This window comes from Nuphar pumila, chromosome 3, assembly GCF_984573655.1.
Source record: "Nuphar pumila chromosome 3, dmNupPumi1.hap1.1, whole genome shotgun sequence".
Taxonomy (NCBI): domain Eukaryota; kingdom Viridiplantae; phylum Streptophyta; class Magnoliopsida; order Nymphaeales; family Nymphaeaceae; genus Nuphar; species Nuphar pumila.
Genome location: NC_143251.1, coordinates 128,628,263 through 128,654,089, shown reverse-complemented (window position 1 = coordinate 128,654,089; position 25,827 = coordinate 128,628,263). Strand labels below are relative to the sequence as shown.

Here is a 25,827-nt window from a genome sequence, read left to right as displayed (position 1 = left end):
GCTACCTGCTATATCACATGGGTGCAATTGAAGATGGTGGGTACAACACATAAATTTCTAAAAACATAGGCACAAGGGTGCAGCCATGCATGTGTGTGTGTGTGTGAGAGAGAGAGAGAGAGAGAGAGAGAGAGAGAGAGAGAGAGAGAGAGAGAGAGAGAGTTGCTACAAACAAGCCTTTGGATCATCATAGTGCATGTCGTTTTGATCCAACCCGACCTCTAAGATGAATTCAGCATGTCTAAAGACGTTCAATTGTGTTTTTTTGATGGAAAAACATGATTTTATGATGTGATAAAGTATCACACCTTATAGGCCATTGATTTTTGAAGCTTATTTAAAACCTGCCTACATGTTGTAATGAGATGATCTAAGAGCTGTCTCTCACTAAGAAAAACATGTAGATCACATTTATAAGGCTAGTTTTGTGGAAAACAACAAAAAAAACAAAAAAAACGGAGACATTTATACCCACAAACATTTGAAGCAAATATGCTCCCATATGCGAGTTTGTGCATACGTGTGGACGTATGTGTATTTGTGATCATTGCAAATTTTTTCCTCTTGTATCCCTCTTTTCCTTCTCTTTCCCTTTCTAGCCTCTATTCCTTTTTCGAAAGGGAATAAAAGATAGAAAAGAAGAGAGAAAAGAAAAGAGAAAAGAAAAGAAAGAAGAGAGTGAAACTCTTTTGCAAAGGTCTCACTTGACCTTAATTTTGAAATTACTCGCCTCCGTTTTTGAAAGTTTGCGGGAAAATGGAGAGACGGGATTCTCTCGTCGGTACGAGGTTCGACCGTTCTTGGCGCCTTTACCAGGGGTAATCGAACCAAGGATCGAACTTATGCCTTTTGCTTTGCCTAAATATTGTTTAAGAAATCATTCTAAGTTTAAAATGCACAAAGAATCATGCTTGTGCAATGCAAATGCGGAGATGTATGCTTTTAAGAAGAATAACTCAGAAGTTTTGGGATTTTCTAAGTGATTTTGAAATAATTTGAAGATATCTAAAGAAAAATGCTTCAAAGGGTTGAAATTAGTTTGAAAAACTTAGATTTTGAATCTAACTTAAAACTTGGAAATGGATCTGGAAGAAAAGACTTTTGAAATTCTAAGTCTTGGAATAATCAGAGTTTGAAAAATAAATTTTGGATTAAGAGAAAAGGAGAATTGAAATTCGAATTTAGAATTTTGAAGTAAGAATGAAATTTCAAAGTTAAGATGAACTTTGAATTTGAGTTTGAATCTAGATTTCAAAATTGAGATGGAATTTCGAAATGGAATTGAATTCTGGATTTAAAGTCTGAATTTAAAATGGGACTTGGATTTTAAGAAATCTAGGTGGAATTTGAAAATAGGATTGGATTTAAAATCTGGAGTTCAGACTGGAATTTAGACTTGAAATCTGGAATTTCAAGATGAATTTGGTTTTGAAATCTGGAATCCCAGATGGAATTGGATTTGAAAATCTGGAATCCGAGATGAAATTGGATTTGAAAATATGGAATCCAATATGAAATTGGATTTGAAAATCTAGAATCCAAGATGGAATTGGATTGAAATCTAGAATCCTAGATATAATTGAGTTTTTAATCTGGAATCCAAGATGGAATTCGATTTGAAATCTGGAATCTAATATGGAATTGGATTTGAAAATCTGGAATCCAAGATGGAATTGAATTTGAAATCTGGAATTCAAGGTGGAATTGGATATGAAATCTGGAATCCAATATGGAATTAGAAGATGGATCTGGATTTTAGAAATTCAGATGAGATTTGAAGATAGATCTGAACCTTGGAAATCTATATGGTATTTGAGAATGAAATTGGATTTTGGGAATCTAGATAGAACTTGGAATTGGATTCAAGAAAAATCAAGATAGAACTTGAAGATGGATTTGGATTTTAGAAATCCTGATAGAACTTGAATATGGACCTGAATTTAGCACTAATCTTAGAATTTTGATCCGTAATTTTAAAGTGATTTGAAGATTAAAAACTTAGAAGATTTCAAAAGAACTTGGGGATTTGGGAATTTGAAGTGAAGAATAGAAGAATAAAACTTGGTTTTTGAAATCAGGAAATGAATCTGGGAATTCCAAAGTTGAATTGAACTTTGAAATTTGATCAGGAATATTGTATTGAATTTGAAATTGAATCCTGATCCTGGAAATGAATTTTGAATTTCAAAGTTGGATTGAACTTTGAAATATATTTTAAGTTGGAAATTGAATTTTGAATCTAGAAATGAATTTTAAATTTCAAAGTCGAATTGGACTTTGAAATTGAAGTTTGAATTTTGAAATAGGACAGATTTGAGAATAGAAAATGAATTTGAATTTATAGATAAGAATTGAAGATTGATCTGAGAAATGAGAAGATATTTGAAGAATCATCTCAAAATCACTTGGATTTTTGAAGAAAATTTGAAAAATATGATGTAATTCTATCTTAAATCATGAATGAATTAAAGAATTTTGAAAATTGGATATTGAAAAACATATTTCATTCTTTAAATGAATTGAAATAAGACTGAAGATATAATACATTTCTGACTATGTTCATAAAATGTATTATAAGATAATCTATATTTAAATTCAGATAAAGAATAAAACATATTTTGGTGCCTTTATAGAGTTTGAAATGAAATTAACTCTCAATATATCCTGACTATGATCATTGATATATATTTTAAGTTAATTTCAAGTTAAACCCTGATAAAGGAAGAAAAATTCAGAAAATATGTTGATTTTTGAAGAAGACCTAGTGTGGATCAAATGTTATTCTGTAAAAGATGAAAATCCTAAGTTTTGTTCGCATTTTGACTATGACCATAAATGCAAATCGTCAACTTAGGATTTAATCACCTTTTATTAGAATGGTGCACGTGCCATTCGCGTTCCCATTCGTGAATTTTTGAAAGAAAAGAGCAAAACGATATGAAACACATAATTTTATGACATGTATGCTCATACATTTTATTCTAAGACTGGAAATGTAAATATTCTCATTATATCTAGCTATTACAAGTTTTTGAATTGAAATTGAAGTTAAAACTCCCAAACTAAGAAGAAAAATGGTCTTTTCTACCCAATTCCTGCAAAAACCCAAGTCAACATAAGGTAAATGAAAGATATTATATCAATATACAAATATATATGTCTATATTTACCCCACTGGAGGATGCATATACAAATCACTACTCTTATTGAAAAAAATATATGTGATGTCTAAATGCATGAACTAAGGGGAGGATGTATGTTGTAATGCATGGGGAAATGCTAGAGCATACTAAGTGAATGTAGAAGGGCTAAACATATGCCAAAACCGGTGTTAATATATGCTACAAAATGCTAAGACTGCTACTATGGATGCTTGGTAAGAAACATTAAGGAAAATATTAAGAAACAGTAAAACACTTATTGTGAAAATCAGCAATTAAATTGAGGATCATTACTCGACAATAAGCAAGAACACAATAAAAACTCAGATGTAACCAACAATTAAGCTTAGTTATAAGGCTTAGATGTAAAACAATAACTATAATGCACTACCTCACACACTATGATAACATAATATAAATTATATGCACTCACACACTGCTAACCTTATGATGTTCTGATCCAAATAGGCAGTGTATACTAATCATCCGGCTAATTCACACATACTGCTAGTATACCTAATACTGCTATTACCAACTACACAACATGACCCACCCGACCACTGCTAACATACATTCATTATCTAATCTACTTGATCTAACGGACTGCTGACCCATATGATGCTAAACATACATATTGATTCACACTGCTGACCCACCGTTTTGCTATTTAACATACTACACTATTCATACAATGTCGACTTACATACTGCTAACCCATGTACTCTTAACTTAGATCTACTAACTCACGCTTTTTTTTTAAGATGCTGCCATACACTAATCATTAACGCACACACTAACTACACATGTACTAACACAACCTATACTAACTCACAGACTAACTCATTACACGGACTACCTGATACTCCGACCCCAACGAGCAATGTATATTAACTCATACACCAAGGCTAATTCATCTAATGCTAACACATTGTTACCACCGAATTACTAACACACTCATACTAACATACTGCTAACAGAATCTCAGTGTTATGACTCGATTCCTGCTAATTCCAGACGTGCATCCGATAGGACTCTCACACAACTCTTGGAGATGAGTAATGAATTGCAATAGAATTCCACTGTAAAACTGTGTCAGATTCACAGTTTATAGTCATAAGCATCAAATGGAAAAGTATTTTAGTTGATCAATAACATTCAGCTGGAGGTTAGCTATCTGCTAGGAATTAGTTATCAATGATGAAGATTCCTATTGATCATTAACACTCAACTATTATTCTCTAAGACTCTAAGAGTGTTCAAAAAAGAAAACAAACCACAGTAAATGAAACTCAGTGAAAGAGCATAACGAAATTTGTTTTAAGGAACTCAGTAAAACTCACATACCAAGCTTAGATGTAAAATCCAGTAGACAGCTGCTGCAATGCCTAGCACAAATGTGAAGATATTTGATAGTAGCTGTAAAATATACCTTTCTGGAGAATGGTTACACCGATTATCGGATTTACTTTTGGAAAGTCATGAACATTGGTGAGATTCAATAATGATCGGATTATCCCTAAACAGAGCGATCACTGAAAATTCCTACAATTGAAATGATTCCGGCCTCTGATTAATGCTGGAATGTGATCACACATTAAAACTTTGGAAAGTTGCCGGATCAATTCATCGATCCAGATGACCGATTTCAATATCAGTAATACTCAGTAATTGCTGGAATTTGCAATAACATTCAATAAAACAAAACAATGAGTTAAATTATTCAACCATTATTAGACACTTCTGCTCATTAGATTTTCAATCATTGAAACTCTCAAACATCCAGAAATTAAGAAAGTAAGCTTGCAGGCATTTCGAAATTCAGATTTTATCATTGAAACTCATTAACCCCCCCAACAATTCATCTGGTAAACTATGTAACAGGGATTCGGCTAGCAGGGTGCCGCACCCGCGTCGACCCGACTCGACGCGGGTTCGGGTGCAGGTGCGGCACCGGGTGCGGTCAACCCGACCCTGGGTGCGTTGACCGCACCCAGGGTCATTTTGGTCCATTTTTTGGATTTTTTTAAAAAAACATTTGCCAAATGGGCTGCGGAATTTAAAAAAAAATCTGAAATATGAGAGTTAGCGTAGATTTTTTACAGAATTTGAAATCTGCGAAAGTAAATGTGTCCACCAATGATCCAAATACGACGAAGACACTCCAGAGCAATAATGTGAAAAGCAAGGCAACGCCTGCGGTTTCGATGTGGTGCACAATGCCTGAGGTGCATGAATCCTGAGGCATCAGCCGTACGGTGGCCGCGACAGCAGGGGGTGTCGACCTGCTCTTGGCTGAGGTGCAGCTAGGAGTATCCTGTTAGTCAACAAACGGAGACAGTCACGACGACGATGGCGTGAGCTCGACTGGCCGGGCTCTGACCTCAGCGGGGGTCACGACCAACGTGCGAGGAAAAGGATGCAGCGCCTATGGCTATGGGTACTATTGTGCGGTAACAGGGACTACAACGGCGACACTGCAGCCTCGACGTCCGTAACAGAAAAAGGGGTAGTCAGGGATGTGCGGCATCCTTCGGCCTGTCGAAAAAACAGAGGGCAACTGATGCAGCGAAAAGGCGATGCTTTCACGATAAGGGGTGCCCTCGTTGGCGCTCCTCAATGCAGCCACAGGAGACAGACCACAACGTAACAGGCCTGACAATGTTATAGTTCTTCCACGCACGATCAGGCGTGCGGCAATAAATAACACAAACGAACTGCACTTGATGCAGCGAACAGGGGGAATTGCAAGGGTCACGCGAAGAGGGGTTGACGCTGATGGCTTCGTGCGATGCACAGCCGTGCAGCCTGAAGGAAGAATCCACTAATAATGCCCACAGAATGGGTTTGACAATAGGGAGTAATGAATAAAAACAGCAAAAGATCACTAGGTCTGAGTAACTTGTTATTATTAAAAGACTGACATTGTTGACAGGAAAAGAGAAGCTGCTGCAACAAAAACAAAAGAGTAAAATGTAAAACAAAGAACTTAACGTAAAAGCTGTTGTAGAAAACTGTGTAAACTGAACATGACAGAGGGATAATAAACAATAAGGAAGTAAAGACAAAAACTATAAATGCAAAACAGGAAGAATAAAGGAAAATGACAAAGGAAAAAGGAACAGCTGAAAAACCCAAAAGCAAAGGCTACTGCAATCTTTAATTACGTCTTCTCCCCCCCACGCAACCCTAGAATAGGGTATTTTAAAAGTGGCTAACGGATCTGGATCTTGGGTCCAGTTCTCGGACCCGATCATTCTTTATGTTGCAATTGGATCCGGATCTCGGGTCCGGCCTTGGACCCGGGACAACTCTTGTTTCTTGCTGGATCTGGGACGTCCGGTCTTGCTCTGCATCATTCTTCCCTGGTTGGGAAGAAGTCGACTCTGACGACTTGTTGTCACCACGATATGCATATAAACCAGACACATTGACGATAGGCAACATGTATCAATATTCTCGGACGACCCCCAAATCAAAGCCTGTAGATTTGTTTTGAAGTTGACCGTCTGTACCATCTGCTATGTCACCCCATGGAAGCACAAGCTGAATTTCTGTCCCTCCAGCACGTGGTCTTAAGGGTTTGACTAGAATCCCAACAATACAAGCATGATTACCAAAAACTGGACCACCTTCTGAAAATTTTAGTATATTTGCCCCGAATGCATAGTGGCTCTGCTCACCGCTCATAGAGAAATCCCCGCTCATGATCTTGTTCCCCAAAACAAACCCAAACGGCTTCAAAAGATCAATTATTGTTGGAATGTTCAATGTTCCGTAAAGAGGCTCGTCATTCCCCATTGCCGAAACCATAATAATATTATTTGCAGTCAACTCCCAAACCGTTTCGACCAATGGAAGGTCTAAGTAATCAGGTCCACCAATACGCAACTTTAAGACATCCATATTTATTGCAATGGCATAATTGAATGCATCAAGAAACCATGATGGATATGACACCATCTGCTGGATGATCGCGGGGCCGACATCCTTGCACAGGCCCGCTTTAATGTCATTCGGTTGCACATCGGGGCCCTGCAAGCCCAACCCACCTTGTGGTGCCAGCTCCCCAGCGCAAGGCCACGAGCCCAGGCCTGGGACAGGACCCAGCGTAACGCTGTGGTCCTGCAGCTTGGGCCCAGCCTGCAATGCAGTCGTAGGGACTCGTTGCCACTGTTGGGGTGCATTCACACCTTGATGGTTCGGTCGGAGGGTACCTGGACTTGGGCGACCCAGGGTCGATGCTGATTCGAGATGGAGGGAGAGTACCGGATGGGGATAACTGCCGCAACCTGCATCTTTGTGCAAGGTTTCCTCAACGCCTTCTTGTCGCGCCGTGTGTTGGAGCGTCATCGAAGCTGGATCGACGATGATAGTATCAACAGGTTTAATCACACGTGCGCCTAACTGATTCAATGGCACTGCGTGCGCATCGACCTTGGATTCAAATGCACCCAACCGTGCTTCGACCCCATCCATGCGCTTCGACAGACCAGCTATCTCCTTCTCCAGGCGTAGCATATCTTCTTGCATCTCCGTTACCATGTCGATCATCCGCTTCATGATCTTCTCTCGTGCCTTGCCGTTCGTAGGACCGTTCCTCGCCCCTTGCGTCATGCAATTGACGAAGGAGGAGGGGCTGGGCTCTGATACCATTTTGATGCAGCGAAAAGGCGATGCTTTCACGATAAGGGGTGCCTTCGCTGGCGCTCCTCAATGCAGCCACAGGAGACAGACCACAATGTAACAGGCCTGACACTGTTATAGTTCTTCCACGCACGATCAGGCGTGCGGCAATAAATAACACAAACGAACTGCACTTGATGCAGCGAACAGGGGGAATTGCAAGGGTCACGCGAAGAGGGGCTGACGCTGATGGCTTCGTGCGATGCACAGCCGTGCAGCCTGAAGGAAGAATCCACTAATAATGCCCACGAAATGGGTTTGACAATAGGGAGTAATGAATAAAAACAACAAAAGATCACTAGGTCTGAGTAACTTATTATTAAAAGACTGACATTGTTGACAGGAAAAGAGAAGCTGCTGCAACAAAAACAAAAGAGTAAAATGTAAAACAAAGAACTTAACGTAAAAGCTGCTGTAGAAAACTGTGTAAACTGAACATGACAGAGGAATAATAAACAATAGGGAAATAAAGACAAAAACTATAAATGAAAAACAGGAAGAATAAAGGAAAATGACAAAGGAAAAATGAACAGCTGAAAAACCCAAAAGCAAAGGCTGCTGCAATCTTTAATTACGTCTTCTCCCCCCACACAACCCTAGAATAGGGTATTTTAAAAGTGGCTAACGGATCTGGATCTTGGGTCCAGTTCTCGGACCCGATCATTCTTTATGTTGCAATTGGATCCGGATCTCGGGTCCGGCCTTGGACCCGGGACAACTCTTGTTTCCTGCTGGATCTGGGACGTCCGGTCCTGCTCTGCATCAGCAACAGAGGGGCATCGGTGGCACCGACCTCTCTGTTGTCTGGCGGGATCTCAAAAGGAGAAGAGCAACAGATGGGGCACCTCCCTCCTTGCTGAAAAACAAAGGACATAGGGGAGGAGGTCAGCTCAATGGTGTCCGGTTAATGGCAGTGGGTGACATCGTGTTGGCTGGGACTGACATCCAAAAATCCAAAGAGAGCAGCCGGGTCCGGTGCAGTGGGTGGAGATGGTGGATGTTGGTGGCGACACTCAAGGGGGGTTTTCAGGCGATGGAGTGTGTCATGAAATAGAGGAATAGGGTGGATATAGTCTGCGTTGGACTGAGGTGGTCGTGCGGTGGCAGCGAATGGTGGTGTTCCGACCAACGTCGAGAGATCGAGATCGAGAGAGAGAGAGAGAGAGAGAGAGAGAGAGAGAGAGAGAGAGAGAGAGAGAGAGAGAGAGAGAGAGAGAGAGAGAGATCAAATGGGAGCGGGGTTTAAGTAGGGAGAGGGAGTTCGTGAAGCGGGTCTACGGTCAACAAAGGGGTAGGGTGGCGATGTGAAGGGGCAGGGGACGTGAGGAGACTTGACAAGAGGGCGGTACGGTGGGTTATCATGACGGGCATTAATGGTGAGGGAACGGGACCCGTGCCGGGGGAACCCCCGGACCCCCTTATATATATTTTACATTTTTGCCCCTGCCGCACCCCTGCACCTGGGTTCTTTGGAAGTACCGAATCCCCGCACCCGCACCCGCACCCATGTGACATAGCTGGTAAACTAGCAGGGATCAAACACACTTCATAAACCTGAACTTGACTTGAAGATCTGATCCAGATTTCGAGTTAGACTCAGATATTCACCTCTGCTATTACCCTTTTCAGATCATCACTCCTAACCAGGACTTAAATGATTCAATAATGATGGTGAAGGTGCTGATATCCCCAGAAAATGCCTTACCTAGTGCAAAGAGAGAAACTTTGTATATGTTGCTTTTCGACTGTGGGGGATGTGAGTATAACCTTAAATGCAACTATACAGAAGAGGGCTATGCAAATAATGCAATGAATGCAAATGAACATGAATGAAAGGTAAAATATAATGCTAGTAAAAGGAACTGAAAAGGAGGCATTAATATAACTACCGGCAATCAAATTTTAAACTCTAATTTCAAGATTTAGGAATAACATGCAGACAGTGGTATTAGTAATGAACAGTGGAGGCAAAAATGAAACCAGCAGATGAGATGATAAGACATCGCAATGTAGTAAATATTTTGGAGAAGAATATGTACATTGCTGAGGTTGAACATAACATAGGGCCTGCATCACAGAGACATAAGTTTTCACCACTGTAAAATATGAACCCCCACTATAACGAGAGCCAAGCCAAAGCATACTAACGGTATTGAATCTACACAGAAATATGCGTGGATACAGGGTATATTAATCTGATGCTACATTGCAGATGATCAAAACCTCTTCTAACAAAATTTGATCCGATTACCAAAATGAAGCTAGATATTGACTCTCTTTTTTTGGTAATGATTTCATTACGTGATTCTGCAATCAGTCTGGTTTGAGACCCCCATCTTCAGCCATGGGTGTGGGTAAAGCAGAACAACTAACTCAGATCGATATGATGATAAAACTTCAGAAAATAAAATTCAGAGATCGAAAATAGAAATGATGCTCTAAACAGAAACGTAACCGGAAATGAAAATGGTGATACTAAATAAAGAAGTTAGCAAACAGAATCGATCGATGAGACCAATGATTGATAATGCTATGCATCATACGGTTCATCGGCAGACGGATATTCAATACCCAGATGTGCCTCCTCCGAATGCCAGCAACAGAATACAACCAGGTGGGATAAATTCCGAGGAAGAGGGAAAAATGAACAGATGCAACAAATTAGAACGAATGAAATGCCCTCCGATGCTATTTAAAACGGGAAAATCAAAATGTAAAAAGACAACTAAAATAAATAGCAGAAAGAAGTAGGAAATCAGATGCAAAAGAGGGGTAGAAATAAATAGGAGGATATCAAGTAAACACATATTCGAAAGAAAAAAAAAATTATTAGCAAAACAAGGAAGGGAAAAACAAAGAGAAGTGTGGGAATGAGATCATTCCAGCATTAATATAGCAATAGGTGGGTCGATCATGCTATATGCAGGTCGATCCCACCATGGATACATTAAAAGAAAGAGAAAAGAAACGAAGAAAAGCATAATCGAAACAGAACAATAAAAGAAATATTTACAGAAAATCTAAAACAGAAGAGGAGGGTTACTCACCGTATTTTGGAGAAAGAAGATGGGGACTGAGAGGGAGAGGAAGAAGGATCGTAAAGGAGCACATGGAGGGGTGAAAGGCGATCATGAAGGAGGAAGGAGCACATGGGGAGGTGAAGAGGCGATGTGAATGAAGGGAGCCTTCGACTCATTTTTATAACGGGAAACCGTTATGGCTTTTACAATAGGGGTCCCCTATATTTTTCACAAATTTCAAAAGAAGGTTTAAAAAAAAGAGTTTTTCAAAAGGGGTTTTTGGTTAAGAAAAGGGAATAAGCTATTTTTTTCTAATTTTGAAAGAAAACCCCGAAAGCATAAGGGAAATATGAGAACTTTTAACAAGCGGGACCCAAAGGAGGTTTTAAAAGGAATTTTATAAAATATTCGTTTTGAAATTATAAGTTTATCTGAAATAGGGCTTTTTTATAAAATACATGATTTATTTCAGAAAATGACCCCCGAAATGGATTTGGATCCAAGTTTTTGAGAAAATATGGATTTTGGATCTCGAATTGAGATGGATCCAGATAAAACATAAGATAAAATTCAAAGAATTGATTTTTTTTATTTTTTGAACAATAAGAGATCCAGGATCAGAATTGGATCTGGATATCAAATCTGGATCCAGGATTGGGTCAGATATAGAATTTGAATTCGAATTCCAGTAAATCCGAGAAATAAATGGAATTTTATCAGAGATTAACCCAATTTATTCAAAAGTTGGAGGTCAGGGGCAAAAAGGGAATTTTTGGATTTTTGGGAAAATTTGGGGTATTCACAATATTCCACAAAATGCATCTCAAAAAAAGGGCCCTAGGTGAGGTTTGATAAATCATGGATGAAGATAGACACAACTATGCCCAGACCCAGATCCACCAAGAACAAAGCCAATTCTCTGATTAGATTTGTGTTTGATCATATTGATCAATCATGCTCTGACTGAGGTCTGATCAAACTCAGGTTAGGCCCCAGTTCTAATCAGACCTTGAGAGAGAAATTATCAAGAGAGATAGAACGGGGGGAGGGCCAGGTTTCAAGAAATCTAGGTCCCGATTAATTATCAAGAGTGAGGTCACAGGTCCAATTGGATGAGAGAGAGAGAGGGTGCTAGGTTTTTTGGGGGAGGAGGGTCTTTTTTTTCTTTTTGGTTTCATAATTTATATTACAAAAAAGTGAAGTAAATTTATTCATGACAGAATCTGCCTAATTATGTCTAAATGACAAAAAAATGGTTGATTTTTGGAATTGGTTGAATCAACCACTTTGTTTTGTTAAGGGGCCAATTCGAAATTATTCTGCCTATTCAAATAAATTTTAATAGCATTGGCCCTGCCTATGCTTTATAATCCATCTTCTGCAACACAAAAAGATATAGGTAGGGATGTCAATGGTATGGATTTATGATGGATACCCGATTAACCCTAATCAGTTTGATCAAGTTTGGTAGAAAAATATGCATGTCACTATGTGCATGGGTCGGATTCAGCACTGTATGCTGTAATCCGATTAGATTTGGATTTTGATGTAGTTTTACATACTGATCCGATCAGATTTTTATGGGTTGAAAATGTTCCTTTGAAAATGCATGACATAAAAAACATTTAGTTAAGAGGATATCTATTTGTCCAAGGTCACTAAAATTCAATCAGTGCAGCTTTGGCCACGTGGTGAGGAGTATCCACACTCTTATGCTGCCATAAATGCAGCAACACTATTTAAATAAGGTTTGGCCACCTCTTCTTGCATCTTTGAATGGGATTTGACCACTTCATCCAGCCAATTTTAACTTTTTAAAAGCAGTATGATATGAATATAGGGGATTTAAATGTTCATAAGTACAAAGGGTGGGAAAAAGTTTTTATTTGTATCCAATGTAATCCCATATTTCAATTAAGTTTCAGATTTTGTTCTATTAATCGGTTCAGATTCAGTTTGAACGATTTCACATTTGTCTCTGACTCCGAATGTAAATCCCATTAATTAGGTTTGGTATGGTTTATATCCCAACCAGATCCGACCCATTTACATCCTTAAGAATGAAATCACATAAAAAAGGAAATTCTAAATTGAACATGCTAGCAGAGAGAGAGAGAGAGTGAGAGAGAGAGAGAGAGAGAGAGAGAGAGAGAGAGAGAGAGAGAGAGAGAGAGAGAGAGAGAGAGAGAGAGAGAGAGAGAGAGAGTTGGGTATTCTTTTAGCCATCCAAAGAAAATATGTTTTACATAGGCCAAACGATTGGGACCGTGGAATGGAAAGTTTTATAGCAAGTTGTGGAGTTTGAGACAGAGATTGCATTTTGATGTCAGTGATTTGCACACTTAATAGGTGGAAAGATGGACAGGCCATAAAAGATAAGGTTGATATCTGTAAAAATTTTGCGGGTTTCGACAAATGTTTGAGGTTGGGCCTGTAGTGAAACACTACAATATACGATGGCAATTGTGTAATAGGAAAAGTGACAATTCAAAGTGTTAGGTTTTCAACCAACGGGGGCTCCGCTTGTCTGGTAGGAGCAGCTAGCGCACGTCACCTTGTGTTGGGACGTTGCAGGTTCAAAACCCATTGGTATAGTGTAACTGGTAGGGGTCTGCCTAACCCCAGCTTGCCTGTCAAAAAAAAAGTGACAATTCAAAGTGTTAGGTTTTCAAGGGCTTCAACAGATATTTGAAGATTTTACTGCGTGGGTTTGAACTCTGAAACATATACTATGGGTCTAGTGAAAACAATGACATTGTGTTATGGAAAAAGTGAGAACACAAACTGTTATATTTGAAAATTTGACAGTGTTGGTTTGAACTCCAAGACATATACTACAGGTCTAAAAATCAAAGATTGTCCTGCATCAAGGACTTGGTCTGGCCAAACTCGTATTGCCTAGACATTGAACTGGTGGGTTCAACCAAGATCAAGCTTGATCATTGAGAAACTTATCTAGGTCTAGGTCAACTTTGGTCTATCAATTCCCTATTCCAGGTCATCAGCCTTCGATGTGGACCTGGTTCAGGTATGACTGAACCCAGCTCTGCTGAACCTACAGTTATGAAGCTACCATGAACAGGTAAGTGTAGGCAATAACTAACTTAAAGAAGAAAAAAAATAAAACAGCAGAATTACTGACATGGACATCTCGAGTGTCATGATTTTGGGACATCTTGTAGATGTAACTGTGCAATCATCATCTCCAATCCACATTAATAAAAACATTATCAAATATAACGATTTAGGGCATATTGAAAATCTGCAATTCCTCATCTCAATCGAGTCATTACAATAAATTCTAAGAAAACCAGAAGATTAACACCATATATGTATATATGTATATATGTATATCTTACTGTCATTATTGCAGACACAATATTTACTTGGTGACTTAAAAATCACCTTACAAGCATAAAGAAGATGTGATCTGCAAATCAAAAAAGAAGAGAAAGAGTACCTATTACAACAAGCTTATAATACCAAACAAGCAGAAACCATGTTTTGAGCATGATTTCAACTTCAGTTTTAACTAATCAATGTGTCCAAAGTTCATTAACCTCTTAAGGTGTTGTCCTGCGACACAAATTATCAAACCAAAAATTGCATCGCTGTTAGGTATTATTTCTGTTTTGATAAATGAGAAAATATATTGCCACCATATCTTAAGTGGGTGGATAATTATGAGGGAGAATTACTTACAATTAATGAAGATGTCGATGTCACAAGTGTTCAACATGCACACACACAAAAATAGTAGAAGAAAATCCTACAGAAAATCAAGCATAAAAGGAGAAAAAGCATTAAGAATCAATAACGGAAAAGTAAGAGAAAATAGAAGAAGCTTACATCAGTCAGGTCCTTCGGCAGCTGAAACTCTCTGATAGCTATGTGACATGGGCGGGTACAACACAGCAGTTTCAAAATTCATGGGTGCAGGGTTGCGTTTAAATTATTTGTTTAATTATTTCATACAATGCATTTAAAAATCATGTGTTGTTTGCTTTAGATTGAGACTCACAAGAGCTGCACGTAAAGTCTCCTAATCTTAGATTATATACGCTATTTGTGTGCACCTCGTTTGCAATTTGGACATCTTCTACACTTAAATTTGGATTTTTTGAGAGAAAAAAAATCTAGACTTTGAGTATCCTTATGTAATAGGTTGTTTTTGTTGTCCTCTCTTTTTGTGACTTGACAAAAACTTTTTTTCTTGCCTTTGATTGGACCTGTTACGAGCAATGTACTGGGCTAGAGAACAATGCGTACCCATGCCCTCTTACTCCTCAAAAACCAATCCCATGTCCACATCTCATGAATATGAACTCCTAAATCTGCAGCTGCTACATCATTGTAATCTCTTGATGGGCTTGCTTGTTGCTTTTGATAAACTGCTGAAATTAATTTCATATTGAAGTGGTTTTGGTCTGAGATATTCATTGGAGGGTAGTAGTTCTGAGTCTTCTGACATGAATAGCAATCTAGACACAAGAAGAGTGATAATTTTGACCAAACTATTCATTGTTTGCTGAACTGTATCCTTGTTTGAGATGTGTTGGTCTATCATTGCTAATTAATCAGTTATAGTTGTTCAGGCATCAACATGGATTTTTTCTCAAATCCTGGATAATTTCCTCTTTAACTGCATATGTCTCGTTTTAGAACCTGCATGTAGGTTTGTGCTAATCAAGCCTATAGCTCCATAGGGGTAATCATCTGGTATACCAATCAGCACCTCTTGAGACATTGTAGGAGTGATGTAAACCAATAATGTTTGATCTCTTTCCATTCATGGGGCATAAGCCAGATTCTTAACAGATCTTGATGAAGTCACAACCCTTATTCCTTTCTCCTCTCACTGTAGAATATATTCCTTCAGCAAAACAACTTATATTCCTAAGACATTGGAATAATTCAATCGAACTGGCCTAAGAGTCTGCTTATCTCCTTTCTTTTATATTATGGAGAGAGCAAAAAAAGAAACCTGATGGAGAAGAAAAATGAGTATGCAATCAAACTTATAAAGAAAGAAGATTTGGGTATGCATGGAAAATCTAAATGAAAGCAACAAGAAGGTTAAGAAAGCGATGAGTTTTGAAGATGGTGAGAAAAAAATCTATATTTAAGACATGATTAAGTGAAATTAAAGATTGATGGCGGGCAGAGGTTAACAAAGAAAGAAAGGAAATAGATGAAAGTATTGGGAAAAATTGTTGAAGAATAAAATTTGAAATTATGACCGCTTGGGCATACCTGATTGAAACTTGACGGATGATACCAAAATAGTAATACATACTTCTTGAGAAGGAAGGAGTGAAGTTAGAGAAACTGTTTGGGGCTAAAATCTGTATGATACCAAATAATGGGTTGTGCCTTCACAGTTGACTTTTGTACTAAAACCTGATTAAGTATTGCAGATATACTACCAGTAATTGACATTGATTGCAAACATCGTGCAACTCATGGGTCATGTCCCAAAATCATGTCATCTCTCCTGATACAAGTTTTTATCAATAACCCGTATATGCAATTGCATGATGTTTGCATGTTACTTCCAGCAGAGTGCTGCTTAGGCTTGTAATTAATTAATTATACTGCGTGAATGGTTCTATTAGACATTTTCAGTTTTCTCAGCATTTTCTGATCACACTGGCTTTTTTAGGTATGTGATCTTAAAAATGAAGCCTGCCTTCAGCCAGCTATCATGGTTCTCATGCTTTCTGTCAAGGTTTGTACTTAGAATGTTTTTAAGGCTTTTTGTTATCACATTGTGGATGGCCTTTGATGCTTATGTCCGTGCAATAGATTTGATGTACTTGTATAACTCTGATGTGTTCATTGTGCAAGTTAATGCATAGCATCTTTCATGATTTTTTTTACTAAGTTTCAATTATGTATTGATGCATAAACATATGCTTCTGCAGTAGACTGCAATGCTCTATTTCTGTATACCCTCTATCTGCACCTTCATTTATATCTGTATGTTTCAGTTAATGGATTGTCACCGTTTAATTGTTCTTATGGGAGAAGAAATGATGCTACTATTAATATTTATGTGATTGAACTGTAGACTAGGATATATTCAAGATTTTCATCTTCCAGTTCATCGTTTTTTCTTATGATTCACTTGTCTCTGTCTGACACCACAATTAGCATTTTGTGCTATCGTGGTGGATGGCTCTATGGATGCACAACGAACTGAGCCGACTCGAGCTCGGCTCGGTTAAGCTCGGCTCGAAGCTCATCCGTGCTTTAAATGAGCTGAGCTTGAACATGGTTCTAAGGCTCGGACGAGCAAACGAGCCAAGCTTGATCAGCCTACCGAACTCGAAAAAGATCGGTGGGCTCGCTAAGGCTCGGTACAAGTATATATATAATATATTTGCAATTCTATTCAACAAGTTATTATTAGTGTAATGGGTAGGCTGTTGGGTTTTTATCAAAAGGCTCGTAGTTCGAATCCCGTTTGTTCACTTTTCCTGTTGTTAATATAGAGTACTTTTAGTATGTATATATTATTTTCGGTATTAATGACTAAAATATGTGCTTTGGCTTAGTGGTGGGTCACTTGCATTATTTATGTAAATAACAATGTTGTGGTTTTTTATGTTGTGTAGCTAACCATGGATTGTACGGAATCTATGATGGTTAATGTAACATAAGTGGGTCCTATTGGCTGTTTACTTTTTGAATGGTCACCAATTTACTTGTTAATGGACTTCTGTTTGTCTATCTTTGGGACTCACACATGGTTGGGATTTATGTCAAATAGATATGGGAAGCAGCCTTCTAGGTGGTGAGTTGAAGGAAAAAACTCTACAGAAGGCAACAATGGTAATGCAATACATGAGATCCAATATCAATAATTTTCAATTAAAATGGAGCTATATACAGATTGGTGTGATTTTTGGAGTCTTTTTGCAAAGCATGCCAAAGTGGACTACTCTATCTTCACACAAGTGGAAGGACACAAGCATTTTGCTTTTAACCTTTTAGATGTTGCTATAGATGTTTCTGACTAGAAGTTCCTGTGACATATTGGGCATTAATAACTGGTCTGGATGTCGAAAGTTCATATTTTTTTTCTAAATGATAGGTCTAGGGTAGCAGCTGTCATTTGTTGGAAGTGAACAGAGGAATAATGGGCTTATAATAGGTTAGCAAATGTACACCATGGATTTGCTGAAGGTCTAGCTGACTAGATATAAGCCTATTCCTTCAGACTGATGTAGATGTCTGTGAGTTTATTAGGAGTTTGTAGCTGCCTTTGTTTCTATGAACGTGAAAGGGAAACCTAATTAATATGGAAGTGGTTACATCAAGGAACTAAGAGTTGGACAGAAGCCACAGATGTTAAATTCAAACTTACAATATAATCTATAGAAATTAAATCCAAACCCAGAATACTGAGGCCTTAATCATTCAATATGGTCTTAGCACAGTAGATCTGTACGCAAGATAATGAAACAGAGGATGCTTCACGGTCTGGCAAAATCTGTTGTCATTTTCACATGATGAGTTGATTGATAAACCCATTGTGAGCGACGTTTTCCCAGGATTCCTAATCTAAAGAGCTAGTCTGGGAAGGAACCTAGCTCAAGAAGATGATTCCCATTTCCAAAACACTTTAGTTAAAGGAACTTACCCCTGAGAAAACTATGCTAAATTGATCCATTTGCATGTGTATCTTTTCTTTTTACTAGTCATTTTATTGATAAAATATGCTCTAGTATGATAAGCTACTCGCTGAAAGTCACATAAACCAATTGGATTATGACCAGATTGGCATGATAAGTTACTCGGTCATAGTCATCTAAAGCAACTGAACATGACCAGATTGATCACCATCGATCAGATATAAGTTTGGATGGTACTTGTGTAAATATCAAGTGGCATTGTTTTTATTCTTTATTGTCCCCTTATTATGGTACCTATGAGGTGAAGGGCCATTCCTATACTTCCATGTATACATATGCTACCTCCTATTTCTATTTGGTCCATGATAATCACCAATATAACTTAGTAATGAGATTCATATTTTGTGATCATTCATTACAAATTATATTTTTATTGCATTAAGTCTGAAGAAAGTGATGGATTAAAAGTTGAAATATGTTCAACATGCCATCACTGATGCACTTTAAAGAAAGAATCTGAAATCCAAATTGCGCTAAGATCGTGGTGCTTATCTACGAACTTCAGGTTATAAAGATAGATTATCTTCAATGTGATATTTTACCAGCTATGTGCAATCTCATAGAATTGTTTGTCTGTTAGGCAGGATGTCATAGTCTCTACTATATTTTGGTTATAAAAGTGTCTTCCTTGTATTCGTCAATACTTCTGCTTGTCTTCTTCTGGTGATAATATACAATGTTTTTCTGAGTCACTCATATATCTTATGTGTGGAGCCTTAAGATTTGCTCATCCTCTATGCGTGATAATGATGTTTTCTGTGGCAGAATGCTTGTAGAAACGGGTGGTTCGGGATTTCAGATACTGATGAATTGCTTGCTCTTTCTAACGAGGTTCAAAGCTAGTTTGGATGGAGTGCTTATCATTGGATTTCATCATGAACTTTATTTCTTTCAGTTTTTGGATTGATTATTTGGCTAAAGCTTTTTGTTTCAACAGATATCAAGCAGCTTTTGTAGCATGGGGAATATTGCCATGGACACGAATAATGTTCTTTCTATTACTGCTCAAGTAATGCCCAGGTAATTTTATTGCTTCTATTCTTTTGCATATATTTTATTTGGAATGTTCCATGTGCATTTTTTTTGTTCATGTACCACTTAAAATTTTGAAATTCTTATATTGTTTTTATGACAGTCAAGTTCATTGAGTTTTTTTGTCTTTTCTATTACTACAACTTTTTGTTATTAGATAAGATAACAGTTGAGCTAATTTTACTGCAGATTCTATCCCCATTTAAGTGTCGGCCGCATAATCGTTTTTGTTGAGGCCAAGGTTTGTTACAGCTTCTTCATTGATGAGTTAATGCAGGATTTACCTCCATCCCGGGGCAAGGATGAAGAGACGGATGGGTTTCTGTGTGTGTGTTAGGGGTGTCAACTGGTCTGGTTTACCCGGACCCGACCCGAACCAAACCCTATAGGGTCTGGGCATGGTGATAAATAAGAAGACCCGATTAAGACCTGGGTCCAGACCCGAAGATCCGATTAATACATGGACCCGGGTATAGTTTGTGGAATTTTATACCAGACTCTGACCCAACCCGAGTTCCGATTAAGACCTACATTTTTTCAATGTAAACATGATAAAAACATACCCGATACCATACCCGAAAATCTGGTCCAAGTCTGATTCCACCTGGGTCCGAACCAAACCCGACCCGTTGACACCCCTAGTGTGTGCTCATGCAGGCACGTGTGTGTGTGTGTGTGTGTTAAATTGATACTATGCTTTTTTATATTTTTGTTTTACATTTAAAATTCATCTACTAATTTATCTTTTTTGTTTTTGTCAGCCTGGCTACAACATTCTGGTGACAGATTTTTATATTCCCAAGAATCTTCTGACTGCTCCACATGAAAGAATTGTAAGTATCTAAGCAAATATTATCTAATTTATTGTTTCTCTTTCTCTTTTCCCATATTGAGTTTGCATTTTAGGGCATAACATTTACTTGAATCAAGATTGTTTCCTTTTGGCATTATTTTGATGGATAATCATTACACCTGGTATAGCCACATGCATCAATTGGAATGTTCACCATATATTACTTTTGATGTTGGACATTAATTCATGTGTGTTCCACTCTAAAAAAAATATGCATGTTAAATTCTAAAGCTATTGTCACTTTCTTCTTCCTAACAATCACCACTGTGTTGTTTGTGCTTGTTTGATGAGTTATGTGTCTATTTTGTCCTTTCTTGGCATAAAAGGTGTACTTTTAGATGCTCTTCTTTCATCTGGTGAGGGCAATGGGGCTTGATGACAAATGTTATGGCAATAGGGTTGGACCCATGATCCAAATCCATACCCATTTGGATTTCAACCCATACAAGGCACTAGTCTATATGGATCCTGGACTAGATCTAGATCCATGTTGATGTCAATCCAAATGTATATAGACCGGATCCTAATTGGAAAGACCCAAAATAGAGGCCGGTCTAATTAGAAAAACACATTTTTTGAACCAACCCATATCCAAATTCGACAAATCAGATCTTCTACGAGATCTATGTTCCATAACGGATCTAACTATGGTCCTAGATCCATTTAACTCCTGAATTTTGTCTGAATTTAACCTGCATTTTACTCAAATTTAAAAGTTAAAAATAAATAAATTTCACAGGTGTTACATATCATATATAGATATCTTCAATGGGCCCTGGACCAAGTCCAGACTCCAGACCCCCATTGACGTTAGCCATATTTACTATTTTCGACAATTTCGACATATTAAATATAAGTTATAACTATTTAATTAAAAATTGTTTTTTCGAGCTTAAAAATATAGGAAAGATTATGAGATATTACAGATGGGGCATAGCACACGCATTATGTATTGATTTTTACTTTATGAAAAAATAATAATATTTCTCTAAAATTAATGTCTTGTCTTTGAAAGTATCCGATCTGAACTATTTATTGGAGAGAGAGAGAGAGAGAGAGGGATGGTGGGGAAATGGTGTTTGGCACGACTTTTGTGAGTATGCAAATGCGCAGAAACATTCAGTCTCCTTCAAAATGTTTGAGGCATGCTTCTAGAGCATATTCTGGAGAAACTCAAGCAGGTTAAACCTCTTTTTCCCGGCTGATCTGGCAGTTTTCTTGTGCAGAAAGAACAATTATCTTAGAGGCGGTTACTCATGTATGAAGGTTTCTTTTAGGCTATGTCGCAGGGACACTATTTTGGTGGCGTGTCCTAGGTGACACGACTGGACATGCTCGGACACGTGGACATGGACAAACAATATTTTAATATTTGTAAAGTATTATAGATCAACAGTCTATCTTCACAGACGGACAATAAAAAACCAACCAATTCAAATCTAGAGATAATTATAGAATCAAATATTCAGTAATCACAACCAAAATTGCAAATTCTCACCCCATTCAAGGCTGAAGAGAGTACCACAGTGGATCAAGGAACAAGAAGATTACTTAAGCTGATCTAGGAAAACCTCCTCCTTAATGATCCAAGACATGAAATCCTTGAAGAATAGTAAATCTCATGTCCTTGATTTTGGATTGACTTCTTTACAAATGGGCTTTAAAAAGAACCAAATGTGTCCTTGATTTCCTTTTTTTCTTTTCATTATATGTCGTCTTTATGTTTTTTGCTCTTTTATAGCCGCTTCCCTAGGTGACAACTCCTCACCAGGTTCTTTTATTAACATAAGCACTTATTTTTTTCATCAAAAAAGGAAAATTAAAGTTTGATTAGTCTTATAATGAATTTGAATAGTTTGAAATAATGATATGGAAACCACAAAAATAATCTATTTAATTGGATTAGATACTATTTCGTGGAGACTATGGGCAGGGAATTTTGTGATAAACTAATCCAACCAAGGTTGTAAGTATTGTATCATTACTTGTATCGGTCGGGCGAAAATTAGCTGGTATTGTATCGTAAATTTTTAATAAAAAATCTTCAAAAATTACAAAAAAATCAAGAAAAAAATGAGCAAAAATTCTAAAAAAAACAATAACAGATGAAACAATGACGAATTGCACAAAATACAACCATAAAATCACATATGAAGCATTTATGTCTCTATGAGGTATATAAGACTTGCATTTAAGAACTTGCCACAAGACTCATACTTTCATATTACAAAAACAAAAACAAAAACAAAAACAAAAACAAAAACAAAAACAAAAACAAAAACAAAAACAAAATATTATATAAAACTTCAATCATCATCATCATCTTCTTCTTCTCTTTCTGCTAAAATTAATAACAAACCATGCAACTGATAATTGACAGTGTAAATAAAAGGCAACTACATAATTTAAATTTCAAACACCATTAAAGCTTTAACTAACAATACTAAATTCACATCCAAGTCATACTAAAATGTCATAAGTCATAACTAAACTACTAAGAGTTCATGATAACTAAAAAGTCAAAACATTGCATTTAACCAACGTCTTACATGCCAATCTTCATCTCTAAAGTTCTAAACTATAAAGATCCTAAAACTGAATCATTTTCTAGAGCCTATTTGCCAAACTTTAGGACAATAATTTCTCAGTGTTGCGTCCAACTGTAGCACGGTGATCTCTTTATCTTCGGCCATTTTTTGGCAAGTGGGTCATCATCATCATATTCAGAATTTGCAACAATGGTCGGAAGTCCTTTGCATTTTTGCAAAATTCTTCTTTGAATTTTTGCAGTAATAGATGGATAATCATATGAACGTACATTTTGATGAAGACCTACGTTATGTTTCTTAAATCTATACAGTCTACCTCTAATAATAGCACCACAAAACAAACATCTTAATGAAAACCTTGGTTGTGGTACATCATCCATGATTCTGTAGTATTGTCGTGCAGGATCATCTCTATAAGATAAACGCGAAGACGACATCGAAAGATCTAAAATAAAACATAACCAATTAACCATCAAATAAAAATATAGGCATACAAATATTTTACAAGTTTACACACACATAACAAACTTAAGTCCTAGCAGTACAAATGTAGACAATTGCGACATTCGCCTCCTCGACGAAATGCACTCTTGAAAAAATCGCAAAAGCCCTCTCCCTTGCATACGGATCGGCCCCCAAATCGCTCTTACGGCTCCTAGGGTGTGTGGGTTCCCCTCTAATGGCCTCTACACAAATGAGGGAATCAGAAGTATTTAAAACCTAATAAGTAAGAAAGTAACTTTTAGTTTTTTTAAAGCGCGTGTATCATATGATACACCCAATGCAGATAGGACATATCAGTTTATCCCAAAGTTATGATATGTACCGTATCGTACGATACAGTACGATACTTACAACACTGAATGCAACCACTCAAATTGCTGACTAGGAAAGCAAACTGTTGAAGGATGGATGAGAAATACCGAACCTTGGGTAGAGAGAGAGAGAGAGAGAGAGAGAGAGAGAGAGAGAGAGAGAGAGAGAGAGAGACGGCTGCACAGAAAAGTTAACTTCATAACCATTAGGGCAGCTACTCTCTATGTTAAATAGAGAGAAGCCAAAAACACGAAATTACATCTAAGCCCTTAATTAAATAAAATTTCAAATACCCCCTAATTTAATAAAGCTTAAACTTAAAACCACCTATTCTCAACACTCCCCCTCAAGCTGGAGCATAGATATCGATCATGCTCAGCTTGTCACAACAATGGAAGAAACTAGGCCTCGCAAGGGCCTTGGTAAAGACATCAACAACTTGATCTTCGGAAGATACATGATCTGTGCAAATATAACCAGCCTGAATCAAATCACGTACATAGTGACAATCAACTTCAATATGTTTAGTCCTTTCATGAAACACTGGGTTGTTGGCAATATATGTAGCAGCCCTATTGTCACATATCATTAACATAGGTAGGGATACTTTTTCTTGAAGCTCGGTCAAGATTGATTTTACCCACATAATCTCAGCTGCAGTCTGGGCCATTGCTCGGTATTCAGATTCAGCACTAGATCTGGCTACAACAGTTTGTTTCTTACTCCTCCAGGTAACAAGATTTCCTCCCACAAACACACAGAATCCAGATGTCGACTTCCTATCTTCAACCGATCCTGCATAATCGGCGTCAGTGTAAGCAACAACGTCCAAAGATGGATTTCGTTTAAACAACAGACCTTTACCAGGAGATGCCTTTAAGTACCGAAGAACCATCATAGTTGCATCCCAGTGAACTTTTGTAGGTTTGTCCATGAACTGACTAATTTTACTCACAGCTAATGAAATGTCAGGTCTAGTAACAGTCACATATAGCAACTTACCCACCAAGGATCTAAAGCTGGCATTATCCACATACTCAGACTTCTCATCAAACATGTGAGTTTTGGGATCCATAGGAATATTAGCTGGCTTGGCTCCTAGCATTCCAGTCTCTTTTAATAAGTCCAACACATACTTTCTTTGAGACAACACTAAGCCCTCTTTGTTTCTTGCAACTTCGATACCCAGAAAATATCGAAGGTGACCAAGATCTTTAGTAACAAAGTGTTTCTGAAGATGATCTTTTGTGGCAGAAATATCTTGGGCACTGCTCCCTGTGAATATGATGTCATCGACATATACCACCATAACAACAATTCCAGCACTGGTTTTCTTGATGAACAAGGAGTGATCTGAAGCTGACCTGACAAAGCCAAAACTCGACATTACCTCAAATAATTTGTGAAACCATGCCCTTGGACTCTGCTTCAGGCCATAAATAGCCTTCTTCAACTTGCACACCTTCTTACACTCCCCCTGAACCTCGAAGCCTGGGGGTTGTTGCATATAGACAGTTTCATGCAAATCCCCATACAAAAAGGCATTCTTGACATCCAACTGAAACAAGGGCCATACATGGTGCACAGCAACAGAAAGAACAAGACGAATAGTGCCAAGACGAGCAACTGGGGAGAAAGTTTCAAAAAAGTAACACCATAAGTCTGAGTATACCCTTTTGCAACCAACCGGGCTTTGTACCGTTCAATTGACCCATTCGAGTTATATTTAATGGTATATACCCATTTGCAGCCAACAATATCTGCATCAGTTGGAGGATCAACCAAATCCCAAGTGCTTCTAGAACATAGGGCATCCATCTCATCCTGCATAGCCTGCATCCATTTGAGGTCGAATAGAGCCTGACTGTGATGAAGCGGAACAGAGGAGGCAGACAAAGCCGAGATAAAATTCTTCATAGAAGCCCCAAGATTAACTTCAGAAACAAACTGAGAGATGGGATGAAGAGTGCACTGTCGTTTCCCTTTTCGCAGAGCAATAGGAAGATCCTCATCAAT

General features: G+C 37.9%; 1 protein-coding gene across 1 annotated transcript in view; it reads left to right on the top strand.

The window, feature by feature from the left end:
• The window catches only part of LOC149843742 (uncharacterized), a 66,970-nt gene that overhangs the window by 12,152 nt on the left and 28,991 nt on the right, over positions 1-25,827 (top strand). Inside the window, exons 3-7 of the mRNA XM_090000046.1 lie at positions 16,527-16,592; positions 19,327-19,392; positions 19,499-19,581; positions 19,783-19,834; positions 20,355-20,426. Coding sequence (XP_089856172.1) covers positions 16,527-16,592; positions 19,327-19,392; positions 19,499-19,581; positions 19,783-19,834; positions 20,355-20,426 — 339 coding nt within the window. The remainder of the gene's footprint in view (positions 1-16,526; positions 16,593-19,326; positions 19,393-19,498; positions 19,582-19,782; positions 19,835-20,354; positions 20,427-25,827) is intronic.